Below are 19,562 nucleotides of genomic sequence, written 5' to 3'. Positions count from 1 at the left end.
GCTGGCTAAGTATCCAGCTAAGTGGCACTAAATATTGATCTCGCGGTCTTCATTTGCCATAATATGTTTTTCTAGAAAAACTACCCGTGCATTGATTTCATAAAACTAGCCATATGTGACCCCCTCTTTGCGGTCTCTACACTCTAAAATGGGGGAAAATTCCAGTGATGGGTGGTAACAGGAGCAGCAGTGTCGCAAAAAGTGACCTGATGGTACATTCTCAAAGGAGTTGAAATATATAATGATCCCATGAGTCACTGGGAGGAGATGAAAGAGACCTGGAGGTAGAAAGACATCTTGGAGGGAGAAGTGGGGAGAGGCAACATACTATAGGGACTGTTCTCTGCTTCAGGGCTCCTGAGGATCTGTGGAAGAAAGGGGTTCTCTTCCGCAAAATGGAAAAGAGCCAAGTCAAGAACCTCAGACCCCCGGAAACAGGGAGAAGATTTGTCTTGGGTCAGCCAGACAGCTGTGAGTAAACTGGTGAATTACAAGAAGGACTCTATACCTTTCCCTTGGGCTGAGAAGTAAAAAGCTTTGGAAGAAGGTTGGAAATTCCAGTGTTCAAGTGACTATAAGCAGCCTGACAACTGCATATATTTGATTGTTGAGAAGGTTGGAGGAACTGCAAGCCAATTTTCAAACGTAAACTCCCCATGGACTTTCCCTTTGAAAATTTGGCATTGAAGGAGGTGCTAAGTATGTGCCAGAAGGCGCATGTGTGGATTTCAAAATTAAATGTCCTCTCCTATTGCCACCCTCAGTGTCACCCACTTTCAGCTCAGCTAGATGTTCGCACGTTTTCTTCCAGCGTCTGCCTACTTTTAGCAGTGTTCACAAGGGGTAATGTAATTTTCAAAACCCTTTGTTATTTATTTATTTAAATTCTTTTACTATACCGATACTCAAGACGCGGTCTTATCGTACCGGTTTACAATAGAACAGGGGAAACCAATTAACAACTATGTAGAAGGTAAAAGTTACATCAAACAGGGAGTGAAAAACTTGGGAGCTGGAGGACAGGAAAGATATTTTAAAACTATGGAGAGATATTTTAAAACGATATCAACTGAAGAGTGCTAAAATAGTCATTGAAAAACCAAGAAAACTGAAGACAGCGATACAAAATCAGCTAGATTAAACTCGGCTGTGGGTTAATCTTGGGTAATTATTCACAATTATTCATAAATCTTGTGGACGGGGGAAGCATGAGGGGAAGCAGAGGGAAGCGAATTCCAATGGAGCGGGCCCGCTGTCGAAAGTGCTCGCTTATGAATGGAGTTGTGGACCGAGGATTTGTTAGGGGGGGCCTTGAGAGAACTTTTGTAGGTGGATCTGATCGGTCTTGCGGAAGTATGTAGTTCGAGAGGGATGGAGAGTTGGAGTGTGGATTGCTGGTATACAGATTTGTGGATGATGATGAGAGTCTTGAATAGTATTCTGTAATGGATGGGTAGCCAATGAAGGATTTTTAGGATAGGTGTGATGTGGTCCTTACGACGTGTGTTTGTAAGGATCCTGGCCGTTGCGTTTTGCAGCATCTGTAGAGGTTTAGTAGAGGAGGCGGGAAGACCGAGTAGTAGAGCGTTGCAATAATCAATCTTTGAAAACAGTATGGCTTGCAGCACTGAACGGAAATCCTGGAAATGTAAGAGCGGTCTTAGCTTCTTCAGGACCTGTAGCTTGAAGAAGCATTCTTTAGTAGTAGTGTTAATGAACTTTTTGAAATTCATTCTAGAGTCCAGGGTGGCCCCAAGGTCTCTAACCTGGCTAGCTAGCGGAATAATTGTATTATTGGCGGAGGGGTTGTCATCGTTAGGGGAGATAATCAGGAGTTCTGTTTTGGAGGTATTAAGGACCAGGTTGAGACTCAAGAGAAGAAGGTTGATGGCGTGTAGGCAGCTGTTCCAGCAATTTAGAGTAGATGAGATGGTATCCGAGATGGGGATTATGATTTGCACATCGTCCGCGTATATAAAGTGGGTACGGTTGAGGCTGTTTAGAAGCTGGCATAGAGGGATTAGATATATATTGAACAGGGTAGGGGAAAGTGAAGATCCCTGTGGTACTCCTTGTTTTGAAGGTATGGGGTGGGATTCTTTGTCATTAATTTTAACTTTGTAGTGCCTGTTGTTTAGAAAAGATTTGAACCAGAGCAGTGCAAGTAAAAATGTAAGTAAAAACACATTTACCCTCCTAAAGACGTTTGATTATTGCCTCTCCCCCAATCATGTATGCATGACTTGTGTGCTCTGTGTGCGATGGGGGGGGAGGGGGGGAGAAAGATTTAAAGGCATGCTTTCCATTTTTTAAAAAATGCCCTGAAATCTACACTCTTGAAATGATTCCTTCTCAGGAATAGGTCTGACTTCATACCTGCATGCCTGTGCGTGTACTGGGAACCCATGTGAATGTTCAAAGCAGACATATGTGTATAAGTCCATTTTGAAAATTCCAGCTGAAGTCTGCAGGTACAAAGTGCCTGTAGACTTTAGCCCTGTGCAGGATGTTTGCGGATTACCCTCCCTAAAGCTTAGCGCAGACAGGAATCTTCCTGGTGACCAGCTAACCAAGGAGGATCATGGGCATTCCCCGCGCTCCTTTCCCCTACCCCTTCAGGAGAGGGCAGAGAACATGGAGAAGTCAATAAGGCAGGAGAAAAAAAAATCTCGGGCCTCTTGGTTGTTTTGCTTTCTGCCTTTCTCAATCCTCAGACATCCCAGCGCCCAAGGCTTGAGTGCCGGGGAAACCAAAGACAGTGACTTGTGTGCGATTTACACTGGGAACAGGGTGAGCCTTTCCTCCTATGTTTAGAGAGAGCTAAGTTGTTCTTTTACCGTGACTACTTTGTGACTCCGGGGAAGCCTGGGACTTGTTGTCACCCGTGTAAAATGAAAACCTCTGAACCTGTTAAAAAAAAAAACAACAAAAAAACTGGCTGTGAAAAGCTGTATTTTCTCAAAGGAGTTGTCCAGCCACCCTTGCTGAGTGAAGGCTTGACAGAGTAAACCCTGACATACCTTTTAGGTATGTTTCTGTGTGTATTTGCACTGGGACCGTGCTACTTAATATTCTAGCATCTGACATTCAACCATTTTTTCCTGACAGCACTGACTCACGGGGTTTTTGTCAGTATTATTAGCAGAGTTCTTCCAGGATCCCCAGCCGTTTCCTGCTAGTTGCAGATCTCTGTTCTTGTTAGCAGACACGGCAACGGAGGGACGGTATTAAAAAAGATATTCTACGTCCAGGTGCAGCGGGATAATGTCGGAGGAAAAAAAAAATATCTCGGGAAGACGACTGAATTGGCTCATGGCTTTTGTGCTGTGAAGCATTCTTCCACTATTTGGCACCAGCGAACACAATATTCCAAGGTTACAGTATTGAATACTGTGAATAATCATCACCTAAAAAATGCTAAAACCTTCTGAAAAAAGTAAACCAAGCCATTAATCTTGAGGCTGTCAGTGGGACTATTTCCAATGATGCGCCAGTGCCGGAGCCTCTGAGGGCATTTGAATTAAGCTGAATCAATAGCAGTGCATGTCATTGGATTCATCCAGGCAATTTCTCATAAAGCAATGCAGACAACTGCAGGATGCTCCTCTTTTTATCGTTTACAGACAGAAAAAGGAGCAGTGGAGGGACCAAGGTCTTGGTGATCCTCAGCGAAGAGCCGAAAAAGGGGCTCCCAGGAGGACTGTGTTTAAATTATTTTGTGAAAACAAAGTGTTTCACTAAGTGGAAATGAACTGTCAGAGCTCTTTGATAAGAAATTGGGCAGCACATCACCTTGCTTTGTTATTACTGTCCTTTGCATGACCTTCATTGTTCATTCTTCTTTCCAGTTCTGCGGAGTTTAGGCATACCGGCAAGGATTATTACCAATTATTTCTCTGCCCATGATAATAATGCAAATCTACAGATGGACATATATTTGGATGAAGAAGGGAAGATTAACAGCAAGCTCACCAAGGACTCAGTCTGGTGAGTTTTGGAGGTTTCTTTTTGGTTTATTCGTTTGAAAGGCATTAATAACGCGCAGGAAGCAAACCTTTTTCCTTAGAAAGAAAGTTGCAGAACTAGGGGTCATGATATGAAGATCCAAGGGCTTGCTCAGGGACAATGTCAGGAAATATGGGAAACAGTGGTGGATGCCTGGAATGCCCTTCTGGAGAAGATGGTAGAAACAAAAATGGTAATGGATTTTTTTAAAGAAGTGTGGGATAAGCACAGAGGATGGCTAGAGGATGGTAATGAAGCATTGGGTTAACCTGCTTTGGAATAGGGGTTAGGGGTATGTATTCGTTCCCTACGAATTGGTAAACCGCAACGTATAGGGCCATATTTGTTGTATTCGTGGGGAAGCGAAACGTATCGTGATTCCCCACGAATACAACGAATCTTCACCAAATTATTCGGCCGTCTAAAGGAGCGAATTTAAACAAACCCCCCACCCTCCAGACCACCCCAAGACTTACCAAAACTCCCTGGTCGTCCAGTGGGGGGTCCGGGAGCCATCACCTGCACTCAACCCTTGGCTGCCAGTATTCAAAATGGCGCCGATAGCCTTTGTCCTACTATGTCACAGGGGCTACCGGTGCCATTGGTCAGCCCCTGTCACATGGTAGGAGCAATAGATGGCTGGCACCATTGGTCAGATGGGGTTCCCCTTTCCCTGCCATCAAAACTTCCAATTTGACTTAATTTTGTGGTGCTTAAGCTAATAGTGTGCTCTAAAAACAAAAAAAAGAGCCTTAAATTCAGACTCAGCTGACAAATGGCAAGATTTAAAAATCTCATCACACTGAGTTAGCGTTATCTCTGGCTGGCTTGGGGGCAGGGCAGGGTGTGGACATTTTGGGGTGGAACTGGCTAACCAGCTGACATGGTCATTTATCAAATCAACAGGTCAATACAGTAAAGTGCGGCCTCGGTTACCCTGCTCCTAACCCGCTTTCTACTCACTTTTCGGCCGCGTTAGTCCAACCCGCGATACACTATCCCCTTTACCCCATTCTTACCGCCTCTTTAAATCACCGGGTAACCCCTTCTGCCCATGGCATGTATATTAGATGTAAACGATCGGATTAGCTATTCCCTCCCATACAGTAACGCACGCCACGACTATGGCTTTTTTACCCTGCCGTTTTGCCGCGCGTTTAACCTGCTACCTTACCACCTATCCTTACCCCTGCGTTAGAGGCAGGGGTAAGGGTAGGCGGCAAACTTTCCCCCAGCCCCCGGTCACCTGCCCTGGCCGCATCCATGGGTGCTGGTCTCCGGGGCAGCCCCAGTCCTCACTCCCCTCCTCCCGAAGCAACGAAAGCGGAAAAAATCAAAAAAGCGAAAAAAAAGCGAAAAAGTGAAAAAAAAAAGTAGCAACGAAGCGACTTACTTTTCTTGCAGCCCTCCTCTGGAGACGGATATCGGCGGAGACGGACTGCAGCTCTCCTGCCTCCCGGAGGCAGCTGCCAGGCATCCATCTTCGCCGGCAGCTGCCTCCGGGAGGCAGGGGAGCCGCGGTCTGTCTCCACTGATGTCCGTCTCCGGAGGAGGGCTGCAAGAAAAGTAAGTCGCTTCGTTGCTTTACACATCGTTTCACCAGTCCTCTCTCCCCCCCTCCCTGCGCCTTGCTTCGGGAGGAGGGGAGAGAGGACTGGCAATCCCGAGCGTAGGAGAATCATCCACTTCCTGGTACCTGTCATTTCAAATGACATTTGAAATGACAGATACCAGCATGTCCGTGAAGCGTTAGGCCAGTGCACCCAGGATACTGTATAGCGCTCTATACAGTAAAATGGGTTGTGCGGGCCTAACGCTTCACGGATGCTTCTTGGATGCGGCTTGCATTTGCAAGCTATTTACATACAGTATCGAGCGGTAGGTGAGCCAGACTGTGCGTGCGGCAACCGCGGGTGCGTCCGGCACTAACACAGCTCTTCCTACCGCACCTTACTGTATCGGCCTGCATCTTAGGGCCCTTATGCATGTGATAAATACTGCATCACAAAATATGTATGCAAATTAAAAATTAATATTTGCGTGGGGTAAATGGAAATGAGGATGTGCTAACACTATCACTATCACGGGATTTAACGCGAGGAATAACTACACCTACTTTTTCTTTGGTATGGTGAAAAAAGTACTTATCGCATGCGATATCATGGATCGCGCGTATTATCGCAGTGATTATCGCGTGCGATAAAAAGAAGAATTGTATGGCATACACCTAGCAGTCCTTCCCAGCCTTAAGAAATAACACTGGAAACATACCTCTACACTACAAAGTACACTTCCAGCGTTATTACCTAAGTGATGTGGGAAACGTTCGCCAGGATCACATAGCACTGCAATTTCAGCAGGACAAAAGTGGCAATTTTCAAGGTAACCAAATGGGTGGGAGGGTGCCTGGCTGGGAGGGGATGTGAGTGAATGTTTGGGTAGGGGGCTGAAGGGATAAAGTGAAGATTTCTTAGTGTGGATTGGAAGGGAGGAAGTGGCACTTTTTTTTGGTGAGCTGGTGAGAGAGGGGTTAGAGTCATATGGTGGTGGGGGTGAGCATCGGGCTAAGAGGCCCGCAATTTTGTGTTTTGTTTTTTTTAAAGGTGTACTACTTACCCAGATATCTCTGGATAACTTTAGACCTGTTTCCTAGCAGGTCTAAAATTTTGTGGCTAAGTTAGTCGGATATACCTGATATTCAGCTAAGTTAGCTGGATAATGGAACCCTTCCCCAGAATACCCCAAGAATGTCCCTTTTATATCCGGCTAAATTATTGCTGAATAACTGGCTGACATTGCCCGTCAGTTATCCATCTAAATGTCTTTTGAATATCTACCCCTAAATGTCAGAAACACAGCTTGTAACACAAATTTGGATTTGATTACTCAATTTCCAAACCCAAGCTCAATGTGAGTTTATATTGCAGGTACCTGTGGTACCATAGGTACCTATGGTACTTCCTAAGTCATAATTGAAGGGGCCTATTTACTAAAGACTTTCTTCCATTTTGTGCATTTTGGGGTAGATTTTAAAAAGGTGCGCTTGGGCATACATTTGCGCTCGCTACCCGGCACGCGCACATGTACACCCGATTTTATAACTTGCTCGCACAGGCAAGCGCAAGTTATAAAATCAGGGGTCGGCGCATGCAAGGAGGTGCACAATTGTGCACCGCCCACGCGCCAAGCCGCACTGCCTTCCCCGTTCCCTCCCCCCTAGCCTGACCTTCCCACCCCTTACCCTAACCTTCCCCCCCCCCCCAGCCCTACTCTAACCCCCCCGACCTTTATTTTACTTTTTGCACCTGCCGGCCAACTGCCGGCACACAATCCCTGGCACAGCGGCAATTCTGGCCGCTGTGCCGGGAGCCTGAGCCCACCCCTGGACCACCAGTCCCACTCCCCGCCCCTTTAGTAAAGCCCCAGGACTTACACGTGTCCCGGGGCTTTACGCGCGTCGCCGGGTCTAAACAACGTCTACTATCACCTTGAATGCAGTCAACATTCAGAGGTCAAGTATGACACAGAACCTATATGCTTCTCTCAATACAGCAGTTTCCCTGGAAAGAGACCTCCTCAGGATGAGTCATGTTGACAATGACAGGTAAGATCAGAGTACGCCCTCTGACAACCTAAGACAGTCACATGGCTCCAAAATTAAACAATAACAAAAAAAACCTTACCTTATATGTCAGTTATCTGACAAAGGCCAGATACCAATGCTGGGTCCTAGACCCGGATCCAGGTCCAAAACTGAGACACGACCCGAAGGCTGGATCCCGATGCCAGGTCCTAGGCCTAAGACAAGGCCCAGAACCAGGCCCGTTGCCATGACATGACACGGAAGCTGGGTCCTGATGCTAAGGCCATGGCTCAGAACCAGACCCGATACTGTGACCTGACCCGAAGGCTAGGTCACAATGCTGGGGCCTTGGCTTAGGCTGGGTCCCGGACCCAGGCCCAATTGCACAACCTGGACCAAGACCTGATGCCGGGATACACCAGAGGCTGGGTCCCAATGCCAGGACTTAGGCCCTGACCCAGGCCTTGGCCCAGGTTCAGGCCCAGGCTTCAGAGCCCAAGCCTCAGAGCCTCTTCTTCCTGCTCTCCTTTCTTCGGCATTTGCACAGCAAATGATGCCATTCGCTGCGGATCGCACCAGAATTAATTAACTCCGGAGCATTCACCCCAGCGGACGCAGCAGATAGCGTTATTTGGCTTGCAAGTGCCGAAGAAAGAAGAGCAGGAAGACGAAGCTGCAAGGCCTGGGTTCCGAGGACTGGGGCCTGACCCTGGGCTGAGGCCCCCAGCATCAGGACCCAGCCCCCAGGTAGGGTTGTGGCATCGGGCCTGGGGCCGGGCCCTGACCGAGGCAGAGGCCTGGGGGAAGACCATTCCTCCAAGTCACATCTCAGTGTTGGGCCTTGATCCGGGTCGAGGCCCCCAGCATAGGGTCCTGCCTTCCAGGTGAAGCCAAAGACAGCCTTGAGTATGCCGAGGTTGTATTTATTTATTTATTTATTTATTTAAGGGGGTTTTTATATACAGCGGCACGTTTAGAACATCACCTCGGTTTACAATGGGACATAATGCAGCAACGGGCTTTACATAAAACACGTATGAATATTTAATACATACAACAAGTATAAATATAAGCTGTATATATATATATAACAGCAACCTACTGCACCTTCTGCCTATGCCAGGCCAAGGCTTCGGCCTGGGCCTAGGCCAAAGCTGGCAGATCCCCACCAGATCGGATAAGTGGAGGCTGGGGAAGATACTGGCCCCAGCATTTTTTCAGACAGTCAGGAGGCCCCGGGAGGCCTCGTTTCCATTTTTTGGGTGTTTTTTTTTTGATGGGGTTAAATTGTTTGATTAGTTTTTTTGTCACGAATGAAAAAAAAATCAAACAATCCACAAATCAAAATGTTTGGAAAAAAAAAAAAACCCCTCCTGAAAACAAACCAAAAACAAAAACACATTTTTTTTCTCCTGCACGTCCCTATGCTGGAGGACAAAAATGGTCTGGGCATTGGCTTTTCCAATAGAAAATACTTTTATTATTTACTCTTAACTGAAAAGCAGCAAAAATAAACCTACTTACCTCAGCGGTGCTACAGTAAAAGTCAGGTAATCAAAATCAAATCAGTACTACTTAGCCAGATAAATTAGGACTTATCCAGCTAAATTGCAGTAGTTGAATATCCTCCCCGCCTAACGACTGCTGAGTTAACTGAATAACTAGTTATCTGGCTAAGTTGCAGATGGGGCAAGGGCGTTCCATGGAGAGCTGATTTAGTTATCTGGCTAATTTGGATAGTCAGAGTTAGCTGAATAACTTCTCCAGCTAAGTCATGTTGGTCCGGCTGTCCTAAAGTTAATCAGATAAATGTATCCGGCTAACTTTAAGATAGCCAGATATATTCAAGTGGTGCAGCCACATCGCTGGATATATGGAATAATTTATCCTGATAAGTTTATCCGGATAACTGGCCGATCTGCACAGTGGCTGAATATGGACCGAATAGGATTTTGGTGTAATTCCTGATGCTTTTTCCTCTTGTTCTGGGCCTCCCTGTTTCTCCCTAAGTTTTGGTATTTATTCCCCTTCCCAATGAAATGCCTTGCTGACTGAGATCCCCTTTTGTCTGAGTCTTAAAATGTACCTGACTGGTCCTGGTCCTAGTCTTTTAAGGTGTTCCAGGGAATTAGAGAATATAATCCCTTTACAGTGCCTCTGAAAGTCACAGGAGATATCGTCCCTGTCAGTCATGGGCCATGTTGCGTGCATTCTGGACAGAGTCACTGTAACTTTCCACCCAGGATGTGTTTTGGTTTTGCAAAGAGGCCTGTCTCCCATTGTTTTGATCCTAGAAGAGAAAAATAGGAGAGTGGCCTTGCAATGTCTGCACCCTCACAGGAGCTATAGACAGTTCTCAGCAGTTTCAGCAAATATGTTGATCTTTTTCACCAGCATCAGCATTTTGTAGCACCTTCATCTTTGTTCACGGAAATTTGCAATCTCCTCTATGGCCGGTAGAACTGGACCTGGAATCCTATCCTTTGTATCACATGCAATATATAATTTCAGCAGAACCAAAGTAGCCGCGACAGAACGGGGTCTGATGCGTTGTGTTGATGCATTTGTCCCCTGATGAGGATTCTTCAGAGGACTGAAACGGTGGAGCTTGGATGTGAGAAGAAAGCTAAGCAGGTTGCATAATTTGCTACACTGTTTAGGAGCCTGCCTATCTTTGCTTTGCATGTCCACTGCTTGCCTATGGCACCAACAACAATAATACTGTTTTTTTGTTGATTTAATATTAGCAGCCTTTTGCTTCTTCTGTTCATCAAGAGCTTAAAATACCATCATTTGCGAGAAACAGGGTCACCCTCATGTATACACTACTCTGAACATGTTCTTTCTCATTGCAGTATTTTAGTTAGACAATTCTAGGTCAGTGTTTCCCAACCTTTATTTTTAGCCCATGGCACAATTACATAAATTAAAACACAACTTGTGGCATACCACACCCCCCTCCTCTTCCACAGAATCACCAAACCAAACCTACAGAGCAGACAAGAGGGAGAAATTCTTTCCCTCCCGTCCATCCCCTTCTCATCCCCCTCCATTCCGTCGCCTCTTTGTTCATCCCTCCTCTCCATTCTGTTTGTCTCTCACACCTTCCTCCAGGTCTCCTTGTTCCATTGCTCCCTCATGCAAAGAGCTGAGGAATCTGGAAATGGGTTTCCTTACTTGCCCCATTTCCACTCAGTACTGCCTTATTTTCGTACAGTGCACAACTCCCTCCTTCTGGTTGTCCTTCTGGGAAGTGCTTTGCGCTGTCCTGCTCTTGGCCTCATGCTCTGGCGCCCCATGGCCTCCTGCTTAGCTGCTCTACTCTTTGGGGGCACTGTCAGGGCCACAGTAGGGCCTCTGATCACTACTTGCCTTCTCTGGGCTGGAGTTTTCACTGGGTCTGCTCTTGCATTTGGCTTCCTTTGCTCTGCTCCTCGCCTTCCTCTGCTGCAAGAGCAGTAGGGGTTTTCTGATGTCCAGAATTACTTTCAAAACTGATGGACAAATCTGGCACTAATTTCATCCACTGCACGATTCAGGGAGCCAATCAGTTTAGCTGCACAGGCCCGTCAAGCCTTCAACTTGCTCCCTGGGTCAGGCAGGCTCCCCTCCACCAGCTTCACTGTCCGTGGTGACAGTGGAAGGAGAGAACCGGGGAACCATCAGCAGCAGCAGTGGGATGGGCTCCACAGCACCACTAGCACTGGCATAGAGGAGACCTTGGGATTTGGCAGTAGGATGAGCTCCAGGGTGCCACCGGGACCAGACAGACTTTGGTGGTGGCAGTGGAATGAGCTCCGAGGCATGCACCCAGCAGGAAGGCTTTGGTGATGGTAGTAGGATGGGCTCTGTTGGAACCAGGAGGACTTTAGTGGTAGCAGCAGGATGAGTTGTGTGAATCTGTGGTGCTGCCACTACCTATATAGAGGAGACTATGGTGGCAGAAGTGGGATTTGATCTTTGGTGTCATTGGCACTGGGAAACTTTAGCAGCGGCAGTGGAACCAGGCTCCTTGGTGCCACCGGGATGCGAGGCAGTCGTCTTCAGAAGTGGAGATAAGATGGGATCTGTTGCCCCGCCACCAACAGGAGCAGGGAGACTTGTCTCAGACATATGTACAATATCTTCCTATAACTGTGTATCCAACAGAAAATATTCCAATATGTAGAGAATCCAACTTATATCAGATGCTTTACATGATTTCCTTGGGAATAAAGGAAGTGTATGCATGGAAGAGCAGGAGAAGTGAAGGAGCAATGAGGAAAAAGGTATAAAGCGAGGTGGTTAGAGGAACGAGTGAAAGTGCACATGCATTACAGCATAAACCAGATTCCTGATTTATTCTGTCTTTATGTCCTGTAGTATATTGCTTTGTAAGTTATCTGTGCCCAGCCAGTAGATATGAAACCTATCTCATTTGTCTACCAATTTGTGTATTCCTGATAAAGTGAAAAAAAAAAAAAAACCTGTCAGGAATGAAAATATCCATGCAATCTGAGATTGTTGAACTGTGGTCGACGGCTGTTTCATTAATAATAGGTGAAAACAAAGTGAAAGAAAAGCCGGGGGAGCCAAGGTTTATCCAGCAAGGCATTTCAAAGAAGAAATGAAAGCTTGGAGTGGAGCAAACTTGTCAAATGAGAGAGCTAATGAGGCAAGAAAGCAAGAGGCAGAATTATTCAAGGAAAAGAGGCGCAGAGTTCTTGAATTTTTGATACTGACTAGAGTGCCGTGTGCCACTCACAGACCCGCTTGACAGTTCATTAGCAGATGACGCGCTGGATAGTACGTCAGCATCACCTGCAGTGGTCTGTACTGGAGGGCAATATTACAAGAAGATACTTTCATATTATTTTAGAAGATTTTTTTTTTTTTGGCCTGGCATTTTCATCCTCCTCCTTTGGGCTTTCAGTTTAATTGAAACCTGCTTCTATTAAGCTACAATGCCATGAGCCCTCATTCACAACTACAGAGGCTTCCTCTCCCCCTATTTTATAACTCCTCACCAAACTCATCCATTGCAGTAAATGGTCCTTGTCTGGGGGGGGCGCAAAGAGCTCCCACCAAAACTCGTTGAATGGGAATCCTGAATCTGGCCAGTAAGTGTCGCTGTTGCGCGATGGCTGAGACCCCCTCCTGTCTCACGGACTGTGAATGCTGTTCCACTGCATCCCCAGGCTCAGTTGGCTTGAGAAGCAGAAGCCAAGCCTGGAAACTGCACCCACGTCTTCTGCATGGCAGCTTGCATGAACCACCATGCATGCCCTCGTTAATAATTTATTTTTTTATTTTAATATAAAGGCATATTCTATCAATACCTCGTCAGGGAGGCTAAGCTAGATTTTCTGTTGTAAAGCCACGATTTTCATGGTTTAACAATATCTGGCTGCTAGCAGCTTAAAACAGATTGGGTCAAAAATTGGAATCCAAAAAGATCCTGTTCACTATCGGGTGGATTTTAAAAGCCCTGCTCGCGTAAATCCGCCTGGATTTACGCGAGCAGGGCCTTGCGCGCCGGCGCGCCTATTTTCCATAGGCCGCTGGCGCGCACAGAACCCCGGGACTCGCGTAAGTCCCGGGGTTTCTGAAAAGGGGCGTGTCGGGGGCGTCGCCAAGTGAAGCCGCGTTTGGGGGCATGGCACGGCATTTGGGGGGCGGGGCCCAGGGCATGGCGCCGGCCTGGGGGCGTTCCGGGGGAGTGGCTGCGCCCTCTGGAACCGCACCCGGGTCGGGTCTCGGCGCGCCAGCAGCCCGCTGGCGCGCGTGGATTTACGTCTCCCTCCGGGAGGCGTAAATCCATGGATAAAGGTAGGGGGGGGGTTAAATAGGGCCGGGGGGGTGGGTTAGGTAGAGGAAGGGAGGGGAAGGTGAGGGGAGGGCGAAAGAGAGTTCCCTCCGAGGCCGTTCCGATTTCGGAGCGGCCTCGGAGGGAACGGAGGTGGGCTGCGCGGCTCGGCGTGCGCCGGCTGCCCAAAATCGGCAGCCTTGCGCGCGCCGATCCAGGATTTTAGAAGATACGCGCGGCTTCGTGCGTATCTTATAAAATCCAGCGTACTTTTGTTTGCGCCTGCTGCGCAAACAAAAGTACACGATCGCGCAGTTTTTAAAAATCTACCCCTAAGAAGGGAATTCATTCACCCATTAAGAAGCTGAGTTTGGAAAGTGATTTCTTGGGAGCCCTACTTGTGGTGAATAAGCTGATAATGAGTGCATGAGGATTTTATGCAGGTCCTTTTCTTGTTGCATAAAATGCATTATCTGTCTTAATGAAATAGGCTTGAGGCTAATTATGCCCTTTTGGACATAGAAAAATTGCTTGTCTGTCAGCAATATCTGGAATGGTTGTCAACATGATGATCTAAAGGCAAAAAGTTAAAAACTCTTGCCTACGGTTCAGCCACAACCCTGCCTCATTTAAACAATGAGAATGATATTGGTGCTGAGCAAAATGATAGAAGCTATTTTGTAAAACAAAATTCATAGGCATATTAATAGATATGTTGTGTTATTTTGTAATAATAATTATGTATGTTTTATTGTACTCTGCCCTGAATGTTTTAGGAAGAGCGGGTAATAAATATTTTTAAATAAATAAGATATGACTTTATGGGGAAGAGCCAACACAAATTCAGCAAAGGGAAGTCTTGCCTCACCAATTTGTTTCATTTTCTTGAAGGCGTGGATAAATACGTGGATAAAGGTGAGCCGGTTGATATAGTGTATCTGGATTTCCAGAAGGCATTTGACAAAGTCCTTCATGAAATTAATCAGTCATTGGATAGGAGGCAATGTCCTGGTCAAAAGTCAGGAAACACAGCAGTATTAAGGGGGTCATTTTACCACCTAAATTATGTGTCAACTACATCTGTAAGTTATACCAATTTACAAAGTTGATACATACATAAATTTGCTTTGAAAATTATCCCACCAAATTTACCTGCACACAGCCACCCCTGCTATTATGTGTGCGGAAAGTTTTCAGGAAAACTTATCTGGATACTTTTGAAAATCCAAGTCCAAACTTTTGTTAAGCACAAACCACCCCCAACTCTGTCGCCGGAAATGCCTCCACTCAGGCTAGGCAAGCAGGCAGTGTGCATGTAAGTTTACTCATATAGCAGGTGGGACATTTTGTAAAACACCATTATTGTAGGCAAAATATTAATTGCCCCATAGAAGTGGCTTTGCAAATTACGTTTTAAATGGTCAGTTTTCCAAATGGAGGGGAATGAATAATGGAGTCACCCAAGAATCTGTGCTGGGACCGTGCTCATGCTGCTTGGCATTCATAAATGATCTGGGAAGGAAGCAGTGAGTGAAGTAATCATGGTTTGCAGATGACACTCAATTATTCAAAGTTGTTAAAGCACAAGTGGACTGTGAGGAATTGTGCATGTGTGCATGGGAGTGGGAACTGGACATCTTAATGGCAGATAAAATTTAATTTGAACAAGTGTGACAAGATGCACAAAGAGGAAAAAAAAATCAAACTACAGATACACAATGCTGGATTCTGTACTGGGAGTCATCATTCAGTAAAAAAAATCTTTCACTCATTGTGGAAAACAAACTGAAGTCAGCAGCTCAATATACAGCAGTGGCCAATAGATCAAGCGTTAGCAATTATTCATAAAGGTACAGAAAACAAAGCAGAGTATAAAATAATAATATCTCTCTCGTATCAATACATAATGCATCGCACCTTGCATATTGTGTGCAGTTCTGGTCACCACATTTAAAAAATGATATAGCTGAACTGGAAAAGGTACAGAAAAATATGAAAAAAAAATGATAAAGGGAATAGAACAGCTCCCCTATGAAGAAAGGCTAAACAGGTTAGGACTCTTCAGCATAGAGAAAAGATGACTGAGAGGGGATAGACTACTGATATGATAGAAGTTTTCAACATCATGAGTGTTGTTGAATAGGTTAATAGGGAATGGTTATTTACTCTGTCAAACAATACTAGGACCATGGGATTATTCCATGAAACTAATAGAAAGTGTTAATTCAATTTTTTAATTTTTTTTTTTCAGTCAACAAACAAGCTATGGAATTTGTTGCCAGAGGACATGGTCAAGGTTAATAGTATAGCCAAGTTTAAATAAGGTTTGGACATGTTTCTAGAGGACAGGTCCATAAAGATGTATTAGCCACTTCATAGTTTTGTCAGTGAGAGTTAGGGACTGGACTTCCTTCTTAGCATCTGCTTGGTTCTTCCAAGTGATCCGCACTGACCACTGTTAGAGATAGGCTGCTGGGCTCGATAAGCACAGGTCTGCCTCAGCATGGCACCTTTTATGCTCTTAAATATCCTCTCACTTATTAACTTAACTAACATTTAGTCTGATACAAAAATCATTGCAGTCTCTGTGAAATAAATTCAAGGGCTAAACAGAAATTAGGAAGGCAATGCCTTCACTTGTCATAATAAAAGACAAATACAGCATTTAAATTGTAATCACATGGAAAGTCTGGATATTCCAAAGGTTAACTATTAAAAAGTTAGGCACCTAGAACTTTTGAATATTGGCTTCTCAGCAAATCCTTCCCTTAGTTCACTTTCAGAAGATATATGATCAGGTTCGGTTTCTGGGTAAGACGAGCAGGGCAGTCACAGAGGGCGCTGTGCAACAAGGGGGGCGTGGATGACTTGGGGGTCACCACCAACATTGTCCTCGTTGTGGTGCAGGGCATTCATGGCTGAGCAGGGTTCTTTGAGCAGCCATTCATGTCTCACCTTGGGCCATGCAGACCCAGACCCAACAACAGCAGGAGAGCAGGGGAGGAGCTGCGGGAACCCATGGCCACCGCTGTCACTGTTCCTTCCTGCAGTTCCGGCCATGCGAGCACGTTCAGCATTTGCGAGCTGGTACTTTCTTTATGCTGATCAAGTGTTCCACGAGATCGGCGAACATGAAATGTCAACCTGAGCATTCTGAACATGTTCACAGGGCAGGCACAGACTGGGAGGAATGCTGGCAGCAGCTCTGCCTGGGGAGAAGGCAGAGGGAAAAGGCAAATGCAGTGTGGCAGTGGGGTGGGTTGGGGCGGGGCAAGGTGGAGATGCTGGGAAAGAGGGAGGAAGAGGCAGCAGGCAAATCCTGGGGATGAGGGAGGGGTTTAAAGGGGTGGGGGGGGGGAGAGGATTCTGGGGATGCGGAGGAGAGTTAAGAGGGGGATAGGATGCCAGGAAATGGGAGGAAGTAAAAGGCAGGGGAGAGGATGCTAGGGGAGAGAGGGAAATAAAAGGCAGGGGAGAAGATATAGGGGGATGGGGAAAGGAGGCAGGAGGGCAGAAGCTGGGGAAGGAGGGACCCGCCCCCCTCTGCTCACCTTTATAGAAAGCTTGCATGAACCCCCCAACTAATCCATGCCAAGGCCGGTGGTGTGGGGATCAGATGTGGGGAGGGCCACCATTAATGACTTTCGCCAAAGGCACCCTTTGCCCTAGAGCTGGCCCTGTGCAGTCACTTTTCACAGTTTGCCTTGAAAACTCCTGGGGCCCACTCCCATTCTTCCCTATAAAATCAGTGACCAACAATTTCCTGTACTTTCAAATACCTGCACATGGAACCTGAAAACATATATTTTTTTAGGGAGGGCTCCAGATGGAAGACAACTCTAATCTTCCCTCCTTTCTTGTCTGGCCCCTTCTCTCCCCAATCTGTCAGTGTCTGCTGATAATTAGTGCTTCCATCAGTGCCAGGGCCAGCTTTTTCTGTGCCCAGGGCAGATATTCAGAATTACGCTCCCCCCCCCCCCCCACACTCCCCCTTTGACATAAAAGTGGCTACTCCAGTTCAGCACTGTCTCCTCTAGTGGCAACAACGCCAGAAAAGCACACCCTCTCTCTCTCTCCCCTCCCACTCTTTTTCTTCCCTCCACCATTGTCCAGCATCCCCTTTCTCATCTCCTCCATTCCTTCCCCTGTACCCCTCTCCCCCAAACAACTCTGTGCCCTGCATCCCTCTCCCCCCCCCCCACTCCTTCCCATGCATTCCCCTTCATTTTTATACCCACCACCACTTGCCCTGGGTCCCCATCTTTCTCTCTCCCTAACTACTTATCTTGCATCCCCCTTTCACCCCCCCCCCCACTCCTTAACCTGCATTCCCCTTTCTCTCCCCCACCTATTCCTTAGCCCTGCATTCCCCCTCTTTCTCCATTCCTTGTCCAGTAGCATCCCTCGTTATCACACATCCTTTCCCTAGCAGCTTCCTTCCCTCCTCCTTACCCTCAGACCAGCAGCAGCCCTCCCTCCCCAACTCGCACCCCCTGTCCCAGCCCAAGCCCTGCAGCCCCTCTCTTCCAACCATCTGCCTCCTCTCCCCTACAAATTGTTATCCAACAGCAGTAGCTTCTTCTCCCCCACCTCTCCTTCACTCCTCTGCCCAGCGGCGGCCCCCCTCTCCCCCTCTCCCCCATTAACCCTCTGCCCAGCAGAAACAACCTGCCCTCCTACTAAGCAGCAGTACCTTTTTTGACTTCCCCCCTTAAATATTAAGACCATAAGAAGTGCCAAGCTATCTCAGACCGAGGTCCATCGAGCCAAGCATCCTGTCTCTGGCAATGGTCAGTCCAGGTCTCAAGAACCCAGAAGATCTCCAGTAGTTGATCTATTTCTTGTATCTCCCTCCCAAGTCTACCTGGGTAATAATACCTGGTTATGGACTTTTTCTTCAAGAACTTGAACCCCACTATATGTTGGTGGGTGCCTTGACCATGATTCCATGGCTTGATTGTTTATTTTTATTTATTTTCTGTCTTGTAGCCATATCAAAGCAGATTACATTCAGGTACTGTAGGTATTTTCCTGACACCAGAGGGCTCACAGTCTAAGTTTGTACCTGAGACAATGGAGGGTGAAGTGACTTGTCCAAGGTCAAAAGAGGGGCAGTGGGATTTGATCCCTGGCTTCCTTGACTCGTAGCCCACTGCGCTAAGCATTAGGCTACTTTCTCCATTGTATGCTGAGTGAAAACAAATTTCCTATAATTTGTTTTAAATCTGCCAGTTGCTAGTTTCATGGAGTGTCCCTTTCTTTTAGTATTATTTGAAAGGGTAAATTACACTGGTAAACAAAGTTTTTGTTTCCTTCAGGCTTTTTGGTGTTCCAAATAGATTTTTTGATGCTGATCACAGATATTACTTCGAAATTTGTACATCGCGTGAAGTTTTTGAGAAACGGCCAATTTTGTGTTACAATAATTGTGAAATTTTAAAATATAATTTCACGTACATATATTTTCTTGCTGGACAGTAGTTTTTATGATTTTTAAAATCCATGTCATATTTTTGACGGCCATAAGTAACGTAACATGTAACAGAGACTAACTTTTTAAAAAATACACCAAGAAACTCTGCCTGATCATGCCAGAACTTGCTCGGGCAAGCCCCAGCTCGGCTGCAAGATTCCAACTTGTTTCCATGATGACGCATAAAAGAAGGTGTTTTCGTTGACCCACATATCCGAGCTGTGATGAAGGACAGCCACTTTGATGTTCTTCCTCAAGGTACAATATGTTGTGTGGATAGCCTTCAAGAATGTTGTTTGTAACTTTCTAGGCAACCATAAGGCAGCAGACTATTTCGAACAGGTTGAAAATCTGCTTTAGGAATACAAATTGATGAAATGCAACATGTCATTGAAGATACATTTTCTTCATTCCCACTTGGACTTCTTCCCAGACAACCTTGGTGCTGTGAGTGACGAACATGGTGAATGGTTTCATAAAGACATTGTCAAAATGGAGACACGGTATCAAGGCAAGTGCAGTTAGTGTAGATGGGTTCAAAAAAGGTTTGGATAAGTTCTTGGAGGAGAAGTCCATTAACGGCTATTAATCAAGTTTACTTAGGGAATAGCCACTGCTATTAATTGCATCAGTAGCATGGGATCTTCTTAGTGTTTGGGTAAGTGCCAGGTTCTTGTGGCCTGGTTTTGGCCTCTGTTGGAAACAGGATGCTGGGC

At 46.2% G+C, this 19,562-nt stretch overlaps 1 protein-coding gene across 2 annotated transcripts in view; it reads left to right on the top strand.

The window, feature by feature from the left end:
* Window positions 1–19,562, top strand: part of F13A1 (coagulation factor XIII A chain) — a 274,594-nt gene that overhangs the window by 173,780 nt on the left and 81,252 nt on the right. For both annotated transcript variants that reach the window (XM_029590598.1, XM_029590599.1), the window contains exon 8: window positions 3,849–3,987. In XM_029590598.1, the coding sequence (XP_029446458.1) occupies window positions 3,849–3,987 (139 nt within the window). The remainder of the gene's footprint in view (window positions 1–3,848; window positions 3,988–19,562) is intronic.

Source organism: Rhinatrema bivittatum, chromosome 2 (assembly GCF_901001135.1).
Source record: "Rhinatrema bivittatum chromosome 2, aRhiBiv1.1, whole genome shotgun sequence".
NCBI lineage: Eukaryota > Metazoa > Chordata > Amphibia > Gymnophiona > Rhinatrematidae > Rhinatrema > Rhinatrema bivittatum.
This window is presented reverse-complemented; position numbering and strand designations above follow the sequence as displayed.